Source organism: Petaurus breviceps, unplaced genomic scaffold (genome assembly GCF_028583685.1).
Source record: "Petaurus breviceps papuanus isolate PSGF00001 unplaced genomic scaffold, PetGlider_PUasm1.0 186, whole genome shotgun sequence".
In the NCBI taxonomy this organism is placed as follows: Eukaryota; Metazoa; Chordata; class Mammalia; order Diprotodontia; family Petauridae; genus Petaurus; species Petaurus breviceps.
In genome coordinates, this window is record NW_027185798.1 from 55,500,369 (window position 1) to 55,522,094 (window position 21,726).

A 21,726-nucleotide genomic window follows, 5' to 3' on the forward strand; every position below is an offset into this window, starting at 1 on the left:
GATAGATAGATAGATAGATAGATAGATAGATAGATAGATAGATAGATGATAGATGGATAGATTAATAGTCCAAAATTGTCCTTGTACTAGTATGCACCCCATACTACTTTTCCCAAGCAGAGAATTCTAACCACTCTGGCTCCTTTAGTATACGAATTTGTTCCTGGCTAGAATGTTGAGAACTTGCTAAAATAGTTATTTCTCTTCTCTTCCAAAGAAAATAGTGAGCTGAAAGTCAAGGGTGATAGTGCCTTAGAATAATAGACCTAAACAAATAAATCCATACAAAGAACAGGAAGATGTGCAAATGTTATTAACTGAAGTACTTAAAATCTTCAGTGCAACATTTCAATTTAAGTCAATTTAGATAATGTTCTTTTTCTGTTTTTCTTTTTAAATTCAGGGGAAACTTGGAGTTCCAGGATTACCAGGATATCCAGGAAGACAAGGTCCAAAGGTAAAGAAAACATTTGTTTAGGTTTTATACTTTTGCCTGCCTCTATTTTCTAAACAAAAACATTTTAAGAGAAATGTCAAAGCAATCTTCCTTATAGATTTATTTTTAGCAAAGACCAAAGTTTCATAATTAATATATGTAACATATCACAAAAGGAAATCAGACAAAATGTGGACATTTTGAATGCAAAGGAGAGTAAGAAAGAAAGAGGAATAAGGAAAGACCCTAGTTCGTTTCAGGAAATATTAGTAACAACATCCATGATTTTTTAAAAAAATATGAACTTCATTTGAAATTATGCTGACTCCAGCACATATTTGTCCAAAAATATTTTACCTTTGAAGGTATTTTTTTCTTATGTTATTAACTACCTTACTACCTTACTTTTACTTCAAACTTCTTCACAAGCATGCTGAGTCAAAGATGCATATTTCCAGTTTTTCATCTTCACCTCTTAGCACCCTGTGTTATAGTAGTACTTACTCATTTAAATTGGCAATTTATATTGTTTTTAGGGGGTAGAGTATCTCCTTCCTCTGTCCCCCCTTTTCATCTAATTAAATATAAATCCTACCTGAAAATCTTTCTTTTATGCCTCTGGTCTACTTAATATTTGAATATATCAGGTAATATCCATTTGTGTTTAAAGCAAAATATGATATATACAAGTTTGACATACATGTGTGCATATCTTATATACATATATGTTTGTAAGTTTATTCATTTGTATAGTCCCTCTAAAAATTCAGATTAAAATCCATCCCTACCCATGCGCTATGACATTTTTTTGTGCATTTCTTTTCTACTTCTTGCTCTGAAATCTATCATCAAATGGACAGTACTGTCACTGGTATGTCAATGGACTGCTCTATTATAGAATTTACCATTTCTGTGATTTCTAGACCACATACTGTTCTCAGCCTAATGTGTGTGTGTGTGCGTGCTTGCATGTGTCTCTGATTCCCCATTGCTACTTCAGACTCAGGCTCTACTACCTTCACTAAGCAAGCTCTGTTAACTTTGATGTCATGCTATCCAAATAGAACACCTAGAAGTATCTAGGAAACACAATAGATAGAGTACTGGGCTTACAGTCAGGAACACCTTAGTTCAAATCTATCCTTAGACACTAGCTATGTGACTTTGGGCAAGTCACTTAACGTCTGCTTCTCTCAGTTTCCTTATCTGTAAAATGAGGATAGTGATAACATTTTCCTTCTATTGTTGTAAGGATCAAATGAGATATTTGTAAAGCTCTTAGCACAGTGTCAGGCACATAATAGATGCTACATAAAAACACTTATTTTGTCATCATCATCATTAGCAGCATCTCCAGATTCTAGTGACCTGTAGGCACTTAATAAATGTTTATTGATTGATTGTTATCTATCTAATCCTGATATATTCTTCTTCCTTCTTCAATTGATTTTGTGCCTGGCTCACTCTCTTTCCTTTCTATCTCTTTACCTCATCAATATACATACTGATACTCCCTCAAATATCCAAACGTCCCAATTCCTTAACCTAATCTCTTCCCATGGCATACTATTCCTCTACTCTATCCAGCTAGACACAGAGATCACTTTGCAAGTATTTAATTTCTTTGTTCATGAGCTCAGAATTTTTATCTGATCATAATTTTTTATCATTCCATCTTTTCCTCAGCCTTATCACCCTAAGTTCTTTCTCATCTCCATGACTTTCTATCCTTCTGCCTCTCAGTTCTTTTACATTTTACATTTACCCTTACATTGGCTACATTTGCCTCTCTTCATTCTCACCCCTTGGCGAACTAACTTGTATATACTGTACCTTTCCCCCATGTCCTATCATTGATTGTGCCTTGCCAAACCCCAACTCTGAATTACTTCCAATACTTTCCTCCTTTGTTGAATGGAGTTGAGGGAAACATGTAACAATGCTGATTGGGTCCACTCCAGATATATATTATCTAATCTCACCTGGGTCCTCAGTTCAATCAATTAGTTATTCAGCAAGCATTTATTAAGCTCCTATTCTATGGCAGGCATTTGCTAAGCACTGGGACTACAAAGAAAGGGAAAAAAATGCATCAAGGCAATTGTTATATTTTCTCTAGCAGATTCATTATCCTCTAACAGCTATTGAAAACTTTCTTGTGTTTCCTCAAGGATCCTTTGGCTCACACTCACACCCCAGCCTCTTACTTGAGGACCTCACTTCATAATTCACCAAAATATATGAGGTCATTCAGCAACATCTCCTTCTTATCTCAAATCACTTGGACATCCTCTCCCTCCACTATTTCCTCCTTCACACTGGACTCACATGAGGATATGTCCCTTCTTTCCAGAGCCAACCCTTCTACATACACCTCTGATCCCTTCCCCAGCAGATTGTTCCTCCTATCATCCCCACTCTCTCATCTTCAATTTCTTCATATCTACTAGCTCTTTCTCTACTACCTACAGTAACAGTTATGTCTCCCTTATCCTTAGAGAAAGCAAAAACAAAAACAAAACACTCACCCGATCCTACCATACCCACTAGGTGTCACCTTCTATATCTTCCCCTTCATCATTAGACTCCTTGAGACATGCATCTTCTCTAGCTACCTCAACTTTCTTTCCTCCTGTTCACTTCTAAACCCTTTGGAATCTTGACTTTGATCCCATTATTAAACTGAAATTATCCTCTCCAAAGTTATTGATTCTCGTTATTGCCAGATTTAGTGGTCTCTTCTTTTTTCATCCTTCTTTATCTATAATAAAGATTAATTATAGTAATAACATAACTAATATTTGCATAGCACTTACTATGAAGCAGGAACTCTGCTCAGTGCTTTACAGTTATTATCTCTTTTGATCCTCATAACCACCCTGGGAGCTCAGTGCTGTTATTATTCTCGTTTTACAGATGAAGAAACTGAGGAAGAGAGATATTAAGTGAATTGCCTAAAGTTGCACAGCTAAAGTTTATGAGGTCACATTTGAACTCAGGTCTTCTTTACTTCAGGCCCAACACTATCCACCATGTTCCCTAGTTGCCTTATTTAACACTGTTGTTCACCCTCTCCTGAAAACTCTCTTCACTAGGTTTTTGTAATGCTGCTCCTATATATTCTACTGCTCTGTTTCAATCTCTTTCTATTGAGTCTTCATCTGTATTATACTTACTAACTCTGAATGCTCTACTCTGTCCTGTCTTCTCTTCTCCTTGTGGGTGATATCACTTCCCATAGGTTCAATTATGTCTATGTGGATTGTTTCCAGGTCTGTATATCCAGGCCTCTCTGTCCTCAGCTCTAGTCATACATCACTAACTACCTTTTAAGTTTCTCAAACTGGCTATAGCCATCTTGAACTCAGTACTTCTAAAAGAGAACTCAATATCTTTCTTCTCAAGTCCTTATTTCTATTCAAATTTATTATTGCTGTCTACAACACTACCATCTTTCCATTCACCTAAGTTCACACCTTAGTGTCATCCTCAACTTCTCATTCTCACCCTTTATAACAAATTTGTTGCTAAATTTTGTGGTTTCTACCTTCACAGTATCTCTGAATATATCCTCTTCTCTCTCTCTCTCTCTCTGTCTCTCTCTCTGTCTCTCCCTCTCTTCCTCTGTCTCTCTGTCTCTTCCTCTCTCTCTGTCTCTCTCTCTCTCTCTCTCTCTCTCTCTCTGTCTCTCTCTCTGTCTCTCTCTCTCTTTCTCTCCACTTAACTTTCTGTCTGTGTCTTTCACTCTTTTTCTGCTGTCCCTGTCTCTTCCCCACATGCTCATACACTAGCATATCTATGAGTCTATATAGACACAAATACACATACCATAAGCCTTTAATAATTGCTTGCTGAGTTGAATTTATCTATCTATGATTATTTTTCCAAATGACTCTTATGTGTCAACACTATGTTAAGCCCTGGAACTACAAAGATAAAACTGAAAATCTCCTTGCCCGCAAGAGCTTGAATCCTTGAATCTGTATTGAGATGTTCTATGCATGATTCTTTCCTTTCAGTTTGCCCTATATGTACATATTTCTTTGCATGTTTTCTCCACCATTAGATTGTAAGCTCCATATAGTAAACATTTAGTAAATTCTTAATAATGATTGAAAATTAATATTATATTCTACTTTAATGATTTGACAAGATATAGGAGGACAAAAATCGTTCCAGGGAAATGAAAAGGAAAAATACCGAAAGAAATTTTTAAAATCTTTCATTATAGTCTTTTGCTAAGATCATAAGTAAAGAAAGTAAATACTATAAATTTTTAAAAAGCTATTCATTTCATCCCTCTCTTGTGTCCACCGAGTAATTTATATAGAATGAGAGGAAAATCTATTCACAGGGCTTAAAGGAACAATGTGGAATTAATACCTCAAAAAATCTTGGCACATTCAAAGATTTTTTCCTTTTATTAGTGGTTTCACCTTAGGGGAAATGTATTATTTGATCAGTTCTTTACTTTTGAAGTGAAAGCTAAAATTCATTTTATCTCTTGATGTTTTAATGCATTCAGAATTTCAAGTTTTATGGTAAGCTTATTTTAAAATATATGAACCAAAGCTGTATTGTGTCTTGAAAAAATTATCTGATTTAAGTATAACACCCTTTTTCATGCTTATTTTGTTTTAAATTAAAGATAGACTATATAGCTGAAACTATCACCAAGCATTTACAATTGATTTTTCACATGTGTTTCTTTTATAGGGTTCCACTGGTTTTCCAGGGTTCCCAGGTGCCAATGGAGAGAAAGGTGCCAGGGTATGCTATATAAGAATCCTTTCATATATATTTAAATAGAATTGTACTGACAATTTTGTGGATGATCTTGTGTCAGACATTTGTTTATGCAAATCTGGAAGGCAGCAAGTAGGATGGGAAACTTGTGCTAATTACACAAATAAACCAATAATAATAAGCTGCAAGATTCTGCTTTGTCTATCAAAGAAGATGGGAAAAGCTCTCACGAATGTTCTGCAAAGATTATATCTGTAAGACAGAGGTTAGGAAGGTCATTGCTCTGCCATCTCTGAAGTTCACCTCAAAAAGACTGATCATATTTTTAGAAAACTGATGAAATTATCAGAAACGAAAGACTGCCTTGGAAACCTTAGATGAGAACAGTTTAAGAAGGCTTTAAATCATACTGGGGTAATGTATCTCTTTGATATACTTCCAATTCATTTCAATTAGCAATTAAAAAATCACTGTACTTTAAACAGGTTTGTGAGAGATTGCATTATTTCAACTGACTTTATTTTTACCCCCATTTAGACTTGCTTTAGAAAAGATATGGGGGGCGGCTAGGTGGCGCAGTGAGTAAAAGCACTGGCCCCAGAGTTGGGAGTACCTGAGTTCGGTTCCGGCCTCAGACACTTAACATACACTCACACACACACACACACACACACACACACACACACAACTAGCCATGTAACCTTGGGCAAGTTACTTAACCCCAATTGCCCTCCAAAAGGAAAAAAAAAAGATGGGAAGTTCCATTTTGTTTTCCCCCACCAAACCAATGAAGTCAAAACATCATTCAACTTCTTTTGGTCTCCAAGATAAAAGAATAATAATTATTGTCTCAAACAGACACAGGGGTTTAATAGAAATAAATATATAATATGTACTATGTGTGGTAAAATTTGTGAGTGATATGTAGTAAATGTATCTGGTAGAAATTTTTTTAAATGACTGCAAATTGAGATTCCTCATTTAAAAAAAACTTGTATGTGGGTGAACTATACAATAATAGTTTGTCTATTTATTGAAGTTCCTTATTTAGATTTCTTGCCTTAAAAGAATATATTTCTATTAGCTTTTCTAGTCTGTATTTTGTTTATTTACACTCCATTCTTTAATTTTCATAGGGAATAGACTGTCTGTAATTTTACTTGATTCAAATCCCATCTCTCCTTTTTTTCCCTTAACTCCTTTTAAGTCATAAGTCACTTGACATAAAAGTGTTGAGCTTGCAGTTCTGAATATTTTTTTCTATAGTGCCCTTCTCCCAAAAATTTCCTTGTATTTCGGTATTTGGTAAAAGCATATCTTGCAATAATGTAAATAGAGGGTTCCCATGAGTCAACCTTGCTTCCATAAAATTTCCAGTGAATTTACTGAGATGATCGGTTTTAAGACAAAAAAAAAATCTGTTTACTTAAATTAAAATGCAGAAGATCTAAATAGATGCAAAATGGCATCTTAGTCTTTAGGGGGTTTTACAGTGCCTCATTCAGCCCCAGACCTGTAATTCACTGTAATAGACTGTATAATGAAACCTTTTGAACTGTGTTTGGCAGGGTGTAGCTGGTAAACCAGGTCCTCGGGGACAGCGTGGTCCAACGGTAGGTACCTTCATTTAAATACTGGGTTATGCATTTGCATTTGGAATTCAATATTTTGAGAGTATTTTCAAAAAGAAAATTGTAACTCCTGCAAAATATCCGATGCTGGGTCAGTCTCATCTTTCTCATTTTCAAATCCTCAGGGGCCACGAGGTTCAAGAGGTGCAAGGGGTCCAACAGGAAAACCAGGCCCAAAGGTAAGGTGGCAGGTATTCTTTAGCTATTTGTTGGTTCAGGACAGAAACTAACAGGGAACAGTGCTGTTAAATTTTATTTTTCTCCTTTTCCTTTTCCTCAGGGTACTTCGGGGAGTGATGGTCCACCTGGTCCACCTGGTGAAAGAGTACGTAAGATTCAACTGCATATTATAGATAGAAACTTTTTGTTGCTGGTTATTTTTAAAAATACATATTTATCATTTATGGGCAGAGCAATCTGGCCATGTATGACATGTACGCATTCAATCTATACTCCAGTTGGACAGATTGTGCTGGGCAAAAGATGAAATGACTAAGGAAACAAAGGATTGAGCTTCTGAGCATATCAATTTATTAAGCAACGCATGTCAATTGCCTTATAAATCGGGACCAGAACTCCTCACCCTGGGAGAGGACACCAAATACAGAGGGAGACAGATTTTTAGACATTAAAAACCATTGATCAATTGAGGCCAATTAATTAAAAGAAGACAATCAGGATTCAAAATTAGCTAATACGATTTCTGATTGGAAGAGAGATTGGGACTTTCCAAGTTGGGAAGGGGAGAGTGAATAGGTGCAATTCCCAGAAATTAAAAAAAAAAATACAGATGCTCCTGCAGAGTGTCTGTATTCAGTCAAAGGACCATGAAAACAATAAGTCACCGATCAGTATGGGACCAGTTTTCAGATAAGACATATAGGTTACTTGAGATGTTTAATTGTAAGAAAACTCCTTGCATCAGTTCTTAGAATTTAACTGGATTTCTGGTCGGCATAACCTAATTCCTTTGTTAAAGACCTCTAAACAGATTAGCAGAGGTCCCAGTCACACAGGACTAGGTTCAAACAATGCAATAAGGTTTTCTCCCAATTCTCCCAATTGAATGAAGTTTTTTTTTTCACAAGACAGAAATTGAACTAAACTCATAATTGAAGAGAAAGAGAACTGAGCTAGTTCTAGAATTGAGTCACAAGAAGGAAGTCAGTGTGATTCACCCACTTCCACTACCACTTGCTGTTCTATTCCTCCCAATTCCCTCAAGACCAGGTTCACACAGTTAAGTGACACCCCATTCTTTATTGCACTGATTTGAAAGAGTGGGTAAATCAGAATAATTTGTTTTTAGTTAAAAATGAGATAAACCGTGTATAGAACTGGCCTATATTTCTCTTCTCAAACTCAAACCAAACATACTTAATGGTTTAGCAAATTCTTATAGAAACCATGATGTCCCTTATCACCTTCTAGGGCATTTCATTTGAGTATGCATTCTGGCCATGCAGGATTATGCTGGCGAAATGGAGTCTACCATTAGCCATTAAGCTACAATCAATATACATTCAAATCAAGATAAAGCATCTATTCCAGTAAATAGAAAAACTATTTAGAAAAATTGATTTTCAATTGCTACACAGTGGAGCTAACTACATATGATTGAGCATGCCCTCTGTTTGCTACTGGATGAAGTTTAACTTTTAGATAACTAGATTAATTTATAGTCTGCCAATTCTTACCCTAACAACAACACTTTTAAAATTAAGAAATAATTAATACAAATACCCCATATATACCCTATCAAGGGTACAAACCCATCTGTTTCTGGTTCATCACAATCCAATACTTAGGTTGTTTTTTAAATAAAGTAAATAGACTTTAATATGAAATGTACACCCAGAAAAGACCTCAAAGGTGACAGGAGGAAAGGACAGTCTAATTTGGATAAAATTATAACTATGGGCTAGAAAATGTGAGGCGATGAAAAATTAATGTTTCTTTAGTTTGATTTTTTTGAAAAGAAGCTTTATTTTCTGGCAATTTTCAACTCTATGAGCCAGTGAATTTTGTACTTCCTCATTTCTTTCCAAAATGAATTCTATTTGCCAATTTGCAGGTTTGAATCAATATTTTCTTAATGCCCAAATGGAATGTATCTTATTTGCTGAAGTTCAGGGGGAAAATGAGCATATTACTGGTATTGTTTATAAAAGATTTAATTCACTAGGAAAACCCACTGTTTTCTCTTCAGAAAACATTTTCCCCAAAGCAGTATAGATATTATATGTGTGTGAATACATACACATACATACACACAAATTGATATGATTTTCAATTTAATATTAAAGTTTCTACTTATAAAGATTCACAAATAACCTTACCATTAGAAAAATCTTAATTGTTGAAAAATATGTATAGAAAATAGATTTTGTGTGTACAAAAAAGAAATCTTACAGACTCCATTTTGCACCCTGCAAGCAATTTAAATTTTGAGAAGATATTAAAAAATGAAACTTATTTTTTTTAAAAATTTCAATTACATTTAGAATAAACAAAGTAATAGTCCATTAAATACTTTTGAGGGAAGAAAATACTGGATTTAGAATTGAGAGGAGTTCTAATACTGTTTCTTGACTAGTTAGCTGTATGATCTGAGGCAAGTCACTTATTAAGTGCTTCTTTTTTCCTCATCCTCAATCTTCAGGCTAGCATTTAACATCCTTCCATAATCTGGCTTCACCTGCCTTTCCAATCTTATTTTGCATTATGCCCCTCAAAGCACAGAGTGGGTATCACTTCACTCATTTCCTAATTATTAGCTGCCTTTTCATATTGAAATTGTTTTTATTGCTGTGTATATTCTATTCACTTATTCTTGTACAAATTTTATGCTCTAACAACAGCCTTCCCCCTTCCCAGAGGAATGCAAACTTCTTAAAGGCAGGGACTATTTTTTTCTTCAGTTGTATTCCTCAAACCTAGTATAGATCCTGCCACATAGTAAGCACTCTGTGAACATTATTTGCTTGGTAAATTGAGATGATTGGACTACATGATTTTTAAAGTCCCTTCCAGCTCTAAAGTTCTATAATTTCATAATAAAATGCAGTTGGGAAAGCAGAGAGAGAAATGTATGCAGCACCTTTGCCTTGGGTATGAAAATATTTATTTCTGGCTCCAAATAAAAAAAGTAGAAAACATTTGAAAAGAAATTTTTTTCACTCATTTGGATATATTACATGTTGAAAATAAAACTCTGCAATATGAGCATGAAAATAGATGGCTAGCTTATACCATAGTTGTACGTCTTATTCCCAAAACCAATATAACAAAGCATTAATATAATTCTTATAATTATATTTCTCACCTGTGTACTGGATTTTGAGTTAATATAAATGTCTTCATTCTCAATCTTTCTATTCAAGGCAAAAAATTACCTCAGTTTTCCCTACTATTCCATTAGTTTGTACATGTGCACACACACACAAATACACATACATACATACATACATGCATGCTATAGTTTGTCTTATCTGTTTTTACAAAGTCAATGTTAGTTTTTTCCCCAATAGATATTCATAACTCAGTATGTAGTATTTGCTTTATAATAAATCTATGAGGGTGGCCAGGTGGCTCAACGAGTAAGAGCACTGGCTCCAATGTCAGGATGACCTGGGGATCAAATCTGGGCTCAGATACTCAGCACCACACCCAGATATAACTGGCCGTGTAACCTTGATCAAGTTACTTAACCCCAATTGCTTTAAAAAATAAATAAATAAATCTATGAGAGGAGCAGCTAGGTGGAGCAGTGAGTAGAGGGCTAGGTGGAGCAATGAGTAGAGCACCAGCCCTGGAGTCAGGAGGGACTGAGTTCAAATCCAGCCTCAGACACTTAACACCAAACCCCCCCCCCACAAAAAATCTAGCCTGTGACCTTGGGCAAGTTACTTGACCCCAACTGCCCTCCAAAAAAAGCATAAATAAATAAAAATAAATCTATGAGAAAGAAAATAGAAATATTGTCTCCATTTTTACAGATGAGAAAAATGAAGCCATAAAAGATAAAGTGATTTGTCTAAAGTCACATGGTCAATAAGTGTCAAAGCTGTAAGTTAAGCTGGTGTTTACTGATGCCATCTAGTATTTTTTTCTCTTAAAAATGTCACTGAATTGAAAGAATAAAGATTCAAAATCATAGAGCAATATCCGTTATCTAATCCCTTCAAATCACTTCAGTATAACTCAGTGTTATATCTAATAGTAATAGCATTAATAGCACTTTCTTTTTTGTTTCATTTGCTCCTTAAAATTGTCCAGTTGTCGTTCAGTGGTTTTTCAGTTGTGACCCTGTTTGGGTTTTCCTTGGCAAAGATACTGAAATGGTTTGCTATTTCCTTCTCCAGCTCTTTTTTTGTAGATGAGGAAAATGAGGCAAATAGGGCTAAGTGACTTGTCCAGGATCACACAGCTAGTAAATGTCTGAAACTGAACTTGAACTCAGGTCTTCCTGACTCCAGGCCTAGCTCTCTATCCACTGTGCTACTGTAATGTAATGCCAAGCAAAGGCAACTTCCCAAGGTTCAGAATACCAGCATAGGTGCTCTCCATTTTATTCAGTGACAAACCAAGAACAGAGAAGGTCAAAACATGACATCATTCCAAATACAGCATTTACTAAGAGTGATTAAATAATCTCCAAGTACTACCCTACCCCAGGACCTTCCAATCATTCAATCAATTACAAAGTCCCTCTTCTAAATACTACTCCACCCCTAGGCTGTACCTTTAGTCCACCACAAAGTCCCTCTTCTCAAATGGAGATTAGTTTCCAATCTAAGTAAAGTACATTCATTTGCTCAACCATAGAATACAAAAAGGTCAAAAGTTCCCCACCCCTGGATCACAATTGAATCTATCCCAGAGTTACATCAAGTTTAAGCACAGTACTTCATACCCAAATGGAGGTCTTTTCTTCATCTTGACAAGAGGCAAGTTCTCAGCAATCTTAGTTCCTGGGGAGACAAGGCTTAGCAAGGCCACAAGATACATTGCCAGTCCCTTCATTAATTCATCCTCTGTCTGTAGAACAGTCCTAGAACCCCTGAAAACATTAGCAAAACCCTCTCCCAGGATTTCTGTAAACATACAACAAGAAAATCCTTCTTCAGGGCTTCTGAACCAACAGGAAGGTTCCCAGACCCCTGCAACAACAGCACTGTCCTTCACCAGTGGACAGTATTCACTCTCTGTCTGCAGGACAGTCTCAGGGCTTCTTAACCAAAAGACAGGTTCCAGGACTTCTTCAACAACAGGTCTGTCTTTCACCAGTGGACAAATCTGGCAAAACAACATCAAAACAGACAGACAAAGTACCAGCAAAACAGCCATGTCTCCTCAGTCCTTGGCAGCTCCGGGGGCAGGTCTCAAAAGTCCAGGGCAATTCAAAGTGGCCCCCAGCAATCCTTCTCAGTCTCTCTCTCTGCCTCCACGAGGTGCTGCTTCCAAAAAGTTCTTCTGCCTCTCATCTCTCCAAATCTAAATCTCCAAAATCCAAATCACAAGCTCCTCCCAGTTCAGGACTTTCTTTTCACATCAACAAGTCCATCCCACAGGTGAGATTAACAAGCTCTGGGTTTTAACACAATCAGTTGAAAACCAAGCCAATACAGGGGAATCTTTAATTGCCATTACTATCACAGCTACCTAACTTCATTTGATCCTTAAAATGTTACAGTTACGTAGGTGCTATTATTGGATCCCTTTTGCACATGAGGAAACTGTATCTGAGAGAAGATGATAGATTTAAATCTATAAGAGCCCTTAGAAGCAATTGAATCCAACTGCCTCATTTTACAGATGAGGAAACTGGGACACTCAAAATTTTAAGTGACTTGCCCAGGGTCACTTAGGTATTAAGTATATTACGTAGGATTTGAACCCAGGTCTTCCTGTTCAGTGCTCCAAACATTATGCTACCTATCTTACTTAATCAAATATTATAATAGAAGCTTAAGAAATTGGAGAAAAACAATTTCTTTGGTAACTGATGAATAGTTAACACAATTTTATATTGTTACTCATAGTTCTAAATTACATTAAAAAATTCATATAGTGTTTATTTTCTGCTTAGTATTTTTTCCAGTTTTTGTTTACCATTAATTTTATTAGGATAGTAACCAACCATAATTATAACAATTTATATCTTCCCCCAATTTAGAAATACTTTCCTTATACCTGTCAAAATTCTCAAGTTAATTCAATTTTATGTTTAATTCCTGAAATTTGTATGAATTTTTCAGCAATGTTTTGTCACTATCCTCAGTTGCTTTCCATGAATCTAGTCCTAAAACTCTCAAAGGTTTTTTATTGCATTTTTCTGGATGCCTAATGTAAGTTTTAGAGATATATAGTGTGTCCTGTAAATGATCTCACACCACCCTCTCCACTCAATACAGACACAAACACACATGTCCTTACAAAATATATGGTCACTAAATTCTCAAGAAATCCTGAGTTAAGTCTGGAAATACAGCTATTTATACCTTGCTGGTTTAGGAAATACTCACTTATGGTTTTGGATAACCTTTACTTTTGTTATAAGGCAGCTAGGTGGTGCAGTGGCTAGAGTGCTGTGTCTGGAGTCAGGAAGACTACTTTTCCAGAGTTCAAATCTGATCTCAGACATTTAATTAACCATGTGACTCAAGTCACTTAACCCTGTTTGCTCATTTGTAAAATAAGCTGGATAAGGAAATGGCAAACCATTCTAGGATCTTTACCAAGAAACACCCAATGAGATCAGGAACAGTTAGTTGGACACAACTGAGCAATTTTTGTTTTAAAATATGACAAACTGTATACCAATTGATAATTTCCATTAATTTATACTTTCCTGAGATTTAACCTTTCTTCAGAAAAGCATGAAGAAAAGGGCATTTATAGTGCCTAATTGTTGCCTTTAAAGGAAACCAAAGATTCTTTAAAGCTTTAGAAAACATGCATTAATTTGTTAATTAATTAACAAATAAATTAATTTGGCATTAAAATACCAAACTGACAAAAGTAATGCTAAAGGCTTATATTGAACATCAGTATTACTCCTAGATTCAAATTAAGAAATGGCTAGTGAGGAAAGGGGAAAAAAAGACAAGTATCTACAGCAATAAGTTAAGATAAACTATCTTCTAAGTGAATATATTTAAGACTTCAGTGATTAGTTGAAACATTCTCTAGTGTGTTCTGTAGAGTTACTTGTTATCCTTCAACCTGAAATTCTGAGTTCCACAGACCATGATATTAAACTGGTATTTGTTTTCATTGTTCAGAAATGCCCCCATGCTAATTTGGAAGCATGGAGGTGAATTTTTAAAGAACTTTGTTCCTGAGAGTTATGGAATAAAAGATCCCTATTCTACAGTTGTCTCTAGTGCATGGTAAAATGCCAATAGCAGCCAACTCAGAATAAAAATGTCTCTGAATGTTTGGCATGAATAGGAAGGCCTGCAATGTCCTCAGGTTAAGAATATGGAAGTAATTCACAGCACATAATAGAAGTGAGGTGCAAGGAAAATAAATCCATGTTGCTTTTAGATTAGCTTAGAGCCTATCTCGTTATGTTTCCACAGCTCTGTTACTACAGTGCACTGGTCTCATTCCTTTTGGTATTAATGCTTTAGAAATAAACTGCAAATGATAGCTGTCATTTTGCAAGTCATGCCTTTTACCTTCCCCATTATATTCTCTGACGTAGTGGTAGGCACTGCAGAAAATCTTGCCAATAGGTTTGTATTGGAATTAAAGCAATTTGCTGATAACAATATGTGCAATGCATAAATGACTTTTTCTCATTTGTAACTCCCTTCTGTAGAACTCCAACACCAATATGAGAAATAATAACAATCTGTCTTTTTTTTTTCTTTTGTTTTTCCAATTCAGGGACCTCAAGGACCTCAGGGCCCTGTTGGATTCCCTGGACCAAAAGGCCCTCCTGTAAGTATTTTTGTTTTCTCTTTTCTTTTCATTAAAAAAAAAGAGTTAGACTCCTTACTTTAAATAGCCTATATCTATAAGTGCTAATAAAATTCACTTATTAAAATGTTCAAAAAGGAACACAAAGTAATAATGATAATTAAAACATAAGCATAAAAGGGCAAGTAATAATGCATGAGTTGTAAATGTTTCCAATTTGTAACTGTGAATTTCATTTGTAATTATTGCACAGTGACTGCTTCTGAAGGGAAAAAAAAACAAAGTAGAATCTTTAAAAAACAAGAAATAGAAATTCCTAATGCTTAGCCTTGTACCTGGAGTACTGAAAAATCCTTTCTTTTTTTTTTTTTAACATAGTGTGGTAACTTAAAACTTAAGTGTGCCTAAAGACTTTCCCTGAAAAACTATTCTTCCCCCCTTGAATTAATATAAACTATTATTGGCAAAAAGAGAAGCAGTGCCACATAGAAGATAAAGTGTTACACTTGGCTTCAAGAAGACCTGATTTCTCATCTGACCTCTGACATTTCATAGCTGTGTGACCATGGTCAAGTCCCTTAACCTCTGAGCCTCAGGCAACTTGCAGAGACTATGAGTTCCAGACAGATTATACACTGGGTAAATTGCAAGGCCTTGATGGATTGCTGCTAAAATAACCTTATCTCTTCTCATCCTGTTGATGTCACATTGAACTTTTTCTTACTTTATTGAAAGTGCTCTGAGCTAGCCTATGTTTCATGTCCTGATCCCACATTGAAAAAAATGTGCAGAGTACCTACCTCCAAATCTAATTCTTCCCTGCACTGATATTTTTTCATTTCACGTGGCTAGAACATAAGCTCCAATGAAGAATCACTTAGTTGAATAGCTTTAAAATGCGATATTCTCCAGGTTACTCAGTGTATTATGCATAGAACAGACAAGAGAGAATAACATTAGTTTCTCTGATTCCTTATATAAATAATCTCAGGTCTTTATTTAGCATCCAGCACTCTTTGGACTACTTTCATGATCTGTATTCTCAACAGTGATCAAAAACATTCCTCCCACCCCCGCCTTGTTTGATATGCAGAGAAAAACAGAAAGAGGCATATCCACTTGTTATCTTTATTGTCCTCTATTCTGTCTTGGTGACAGCTAGAATTTCCAGTTAACCTCTCAGTTGTCTAACAGTTTACAATGCTTGTGATGTTTAAAGTCCTTTGGATGATTCTGGCTGTAACTAAACGCACAATAGCCAGAACATGATTTATCTCTCCTCTTGGAAACTGCAGATAGTCAGCCTTGTCTTTCTCTCTCAGTAGCTTTAGGGATGAATAGTGTACCAAGGCTGTAATGGGGATAACTCAATCCATCTTCAGCCAGTACAATAGTTTCCAATACTTCATTGACTAATGTCTTTATTCTCATCCTTGGAGTGTTGTTATCTAAGGTCAGAATGACCTAAAGGGTGTTGATTGACTCGCTTCCCTTAAAAATATACTTCAGTGACATTAGAATGACAACTGAAGGGTGTAAGTGGAGGTGATGATTCTGTCTCATTGGATCATAGATTTAGAATTCAGAGTCATTCCAAAAGGCATCTTTGATTCATTTTACATATGAGGAAACTGAGAGACAATGAGGTTAAATATCTTGATCAAAGTTGATAAACTATACTGTTAAACTTTGACTTACTTGTTTGGAAATAATAGATAGCATGAGAGATTTAGATCTTAAAGAAACTTTAGAAGCCATGTAGTTCAAACTCCTCATTTAATAGATGAGAAAGCCGAAACCCAGAGATTTACTTTATTTGTTCCAGGTCATGTAGGTCTTAAGTAGCAGAGCAGGAAATTAAACCCAGGGCCCCTGACTCCGAATGCAATGCTGTTTTTTTTTTTTTTTTTTACTACTAATACATAGGAATTCTAGATTATTCTTTAAAGAAGTTCAGTTTAACTAATTTAATGTACATAACGTAATTCTAATAATTAAATATAGCCAAATAAAAGTTCAGATTTATTTCTTTGGGGGAAATGGATGAGCAGAGGTATGGTGATCTCTGATTTCCCTTGGTATAGGTAATTCCAGGTGCAATTTATAGTCCTATAGTTCCTGTGGAAGGAGGACAGCTGTCAGTGATGAATAATATAAAATGCTTGGGATCACACAGACAGTATGCTTTAGAGTTACAACTAGAACTCAGGTTTTCCTGAGTCAGAGAGGCAAACCCTCTATGTACTTTGTGATTCTCCCTGTAATGACAGATGGGAACAATCTGTAATCATTATGTGTATTGAGGCAGTATTTTGTGATGCCCCATTTATATTGGATGTAAATAGATACATCAGAAGTGCCAGCAAATTGTTTGTTTTCACAAGTGAGGAAACATCACCCTTACAGTTTTGTTTACTCTATTAATATGTTAATAATCCTCTGTAATTATAGACACATTTCAAAAGTAAACTGCAGCTTGGCTCCTGGGTGGCATCACGCAATCTCCATTAGAGAGGCCTGAATTAATGAGGTTACAATATAGTCAAAATCCTTAAGTACTTGGCTGCTTAAAAAAAATCCTCTGCCATTTGTCAGGAGCAAAAATTTAGAATCTTGCCTGCCTGCCAAACAGCTTGGCATTATTGTGAATGTTAAAATACATGGTTAGGCAGGGGCCACTGCTAAAACTTAGGCTTTACACTCTGGTAATAGCCAGGTAATAGGATACCTTAACCTTAGAGTAGGTGATCATGTCTTGAGACTCAGGATATACATTTCATCCACCAACTTTTACCCTATTTTTCCCCATTGGCTTATGGGTGACCAACCACTTTTCTTCAAATACTATTATTTTGTGTCTCTTCATAAGATTATTGATAAAAATATGAAACTTGCTTAGAGTCATTAAATTACTACACAGTTTCTAAAATGCAATCTAGCTCATTTTTCTCTTCCTTTCCAGTTCTAGACTAAGTCTCTGTTCAGTATCTATCCCAGATCTGTGGACTTATGACCAGTTCTCTGTTTTGTCTATCCAACAACTTGTTTTACTCTGAACAATATGTATTCTTTGTATACGTTATAGGCCTATATCTTGAGTGGCAGTGAATCTGATTTAGCAGTATGCTTTGAAATGTCCTGGACTTGATGCAATTTATTCCATGTCATCTCCAAACATGAGTATCTGAAAGACCTCCATAGCACCGATCATCCTCTCAGGCAGCTTTTGTTGGTGTTGTTGCTGTTGGTGGTTGTTCCATTGATACCAGCCGTGTCCAACTCTTTGTGACCCCATTTGGGGTTATCTTGGAAAAGATGGTAGAGTGATTTTGCATTTCCATCTCCAGCTTTTTATACAGAGGAACAAAGGCTCTCAGAGTTAAATGACTTGCCCAGGGTCACAGGGATAGTAAGTGTCTGAGGATGGGTTTGAACTCAGGTCCTCCAGACTCCAGGGCCAGCACTTTATCCACTGTACCACCTAACTACGCCTTTATGACAGCAACAATATCTTTTTTGAGCATAAATCTTATCCATGCCTCTATAGCATCATTATAATAAAATCCCATGAAATTGTCAATGATCTCTTCTGTTAGAGAATAGTAGGGATCAAAGAAGAAATAATGATTTCTAGAATTTCTAATTCTTTTACCGAGTCTTTCTCATATGCCATAAGGTTTCTGTATACATTTGCAAAATAGTTCATTTTGTAATTTCCAGTCTGTCCTACTGTACAATTAGTTTACACATACCCCAAAGCAGCTATTGGCCGAGTCAAAACTGCCTAAATAGCTTATTCTGGTTGGTTCAATCAAAACTTGTAGGTGGAATAGTGCCAAGAATTTTGAGAACCCCTTTCCTTCTCCTAGCTCTTGAGCCTAGAGACTTGGTTTTGCTGCACATATAATTTGAATCCATGATGTATATATGTTGACATGAACAAAAATGCAATCCAAAAAGTCTTTACAGGCTTACTGTTGCTCATACATGCATTATAGGAAGTGATATGAACAATTTCTCCCTGCGTACCATGTATTTATTCTGCCACAAAGTGGATGAATAAATATTCTGCTTAGCCCTTCCCAATGTATTTATCCATCCATTTTTTCATGAATTCTTTCATTCACTAATCCATTCATTCATTAATAATCCCTTGATCATTTGCTATGTACATAACACTGGTAACACTGGGCTAGGCACTGAGGGGATGCTATACATACAGAAGAGTGAGGAATTTTCCCTGTGTTCTAGGAACTTATATTTATGGAGACCTGACATTCTTACTTCAAAGAGTTAAGTAACAATATATCAATGCTTGTTGATTGACTGTATTTTGCTGTATTCTCCAGAAGACAAAAATATTAATATAAAATCAAAATTCCTATCATTTCCCTAGCATGTATATTTTGCTTTAAGTTTTCAAGGGAGGTAAAGGCAAATCTTCATCTTTTAGATTGAAATAGAGAAAGGAAAATAATAAAAAGGTGTTCCTAGAAGAAATAAAATAAATTCTTTCTTATCATACTAGTTCCACTTTAGAGAAAAGATAACTGGATTAAGTAAATAGAATGCTGAAATGAAGATTTTTCCTTCCTAACTCTTCTGCCATACAAGTAGACTCTGGTGGTATATTGCACCTTCAGTTGATATAATAATTCCAACAACAGGGAACCAAGACCTAAAACATTATTAAAATACAAAAAAGTATTTTTTAAAATTCTATTTACAAGGGAAAGACTAAATTTATAAGTGTCCCTGGGAAAAGAAAAATTAATTTATATAGTCATTCAGTTTTGTAGCACATATAAAATTTCCCTCAGGTCAGTTTTTTCCAACTTATGCAGAAGAAATAAGCTTTTCTGGGATATATCAAAGGTGGTGACTGTTTTATAAATAGAAATTTAGGAATGTATTTGCATTTAAAGAAATGCAATGTTATTCTCTAGATTAACATTTTGCCATCACCCTTTTTTAAAATTTATTTTATAACATTATTTTCTTTTTAAATTTCAAGCTCCAAATTCTATCCTCATTCCCACCCCCTTACCCATCCCTTAAGAAGGCATACAATAGAATATAATTTACACATATGAAATCATGTAAAACATTTTCCTGTTATCATATTGCAAAAATAAGTAAATAAAATAAATAAAACAAAAATAATTTTCTCTTAGAGTTCATCAGTTCTCTCTCTGGAGACAGCATTTTTTCATCATGAGTTCTTTAGAATTTTTTTGGATCATTGTATTGATCAAATTAGTCAAGTCTTTCAGAGTTGATCATTATAACAACACTGCAGTTACCATGCATGATGATCTCCTGGTTTTTTTTAACTTTTCTTTGCATCAGTTCATATAGTCTATCCATGCTTTTGTGAAACCAACCCCCGTGTATACAATATGCCACAATCTGTTCACCCATTCCCCAATTGATAAGAACTCCCTTAATTTCCAATATTTTGGTGTCACAAGAAGAGCTGTTATAAATATTTTTGTACGTATGAGTCCTTTTCCTTTTTCTTTGATTTATTTGGGATATAGACCTAGTAGTGGTATTGCTAGATCAACAGGTATGCACAATTTTGTAGCCCATTAGGCATAGTATCAATTTGTTCTTTAAAATGGTTGGACCATTTCACTACTCCACCAGCAGTGTATTAGTATACATATTTTCCCTCACCCCCTCCAACTTTTATTCTGATAATTGTGAGCTGGTAACTCAGAGTTGTTTTAATTTGCATTTCTCTAATTAATAATGTTTTAGAGCATTTTTCCATATGACTAGATATCTTTGATTTCTTCTTCTGAAGATTACCTGTTCATAGACTTTGACCATTTATCATTTTGGGCAATGAATCTTAATTTCTATGAATTTGACTCGATTCTCTATACATTTGAGAAACGAGTCCTTTATCAGTGAAACTTGCTGTAAAAATTATTGATTTTACTTTATTATCTGCAGCACCTTTTAGAAAAATGTAGTTTTCCCAATTACCTCTCTTAATTAGGTCTATTTTTATTTTTTCTTGGTCTGAGATCATGATTGCTACCCATGGCTTTTTTATTTCTTTTAAAGCATATATGATTCTATTCTACCCCTATATTTTAGCTCTGTGTATGTTCACCATAACTTTTTAACTTGATCTGAGCAACATAGTTTAGACTACCTTCATTTCTCCCTCACTTCCCCATCACAGAGTAGTCAAACATACCCAATTTCTTCGAAGTTCATAAGCATATTATAATCCATGTGAATGAGACATATAGCATTTCAAGACATTTATGATTTTTTTCAGATTAGAGAATTCCCAGAATGTGATTTGTCCCTAATTATAGAATTTATGAATTGGAAAGGATCTCAGTAATCATACAGTCCAACCTATGGACGTAAAGAATCCTCATCATAATATACTCCCTCATGACTTTAGTAGAGAAGTCTTAGGGAATTCAAGAACATTCAAATTGAATGACTTGCCCAGTGTTACATAGCTAGAAAGTGGTGGAGAAAAGACTTGAACCTAGGTCTTACTAATGTCAAGACAAACACTCTATGTACTACTCCATTCTGCCATTTCAGACGATAAATACTGACAAGAAAATACATCCTGACAGATCGGTGTCGTGAACTGATAGTATATTATAGTCATATCTGAAGTGGGATCATAAGCTCATAGATTCATGACTACAAGGGACCTTAGAGGCCATTTATTCAAAGGAATGGTGAAAGATCAATATGATATATTATTAGCTTTGTTGTATGATAGATAAACCCTTCTGCCAGGCTAAGTAGTCTAAGACTACTTTTGATCTTAGATTTTTGTTAAATATATTTCTTACCATTATCTGGCCTTTTAAATAGAAAATCATCCCAAGGGGTGGAGCAGATTAATTAATATGATTATTTTTTATGTAGTAGTTTGTCATGAGGAGACATGTAATGGAAAGGAATCAGAAAAAGAAAGAGCCATCAATTCCTTTCCTTTCT

The 21,726-nt window shown here is 35.2% G+C and overlaps 1 protein-coding gene across 1 annotated transcript in view; it reads left to right on the forward strand.

The window, feature by feature from the left end:
- COL11A1 (collagen type XI alpha 1 chain) overlaps nt 1–21,726 on the forward strand; it is a 301,954-nt gene that overhangs the window by 168,379 nt on the left and 111,849 nt on the right. The window contains exons 31-36 of the mRNA XM_069090512.1: nt 404–457; nt 5,153–5,206; nt 6,751–6,795; nt 6,939–6,992; nt 7,094–7,138; nt 14,710–14,763. Coding sequence (XP_068946613.1) covers nt 404–457; nt 5,153–5,206; nt 6,751–6,795; nt 6,939–6,992; nt 7,094–7,138; nt 14,710–14,763 — 306 coding nt within the window. The remainder of the gene's footprint in view (nt 1–403; nt 458–5,152; nt 5,207–6,750; nt 6,796–6,938; nt 6,993–7,093; nt 7,139–14,709; nt 14,764–21,726) is intronic.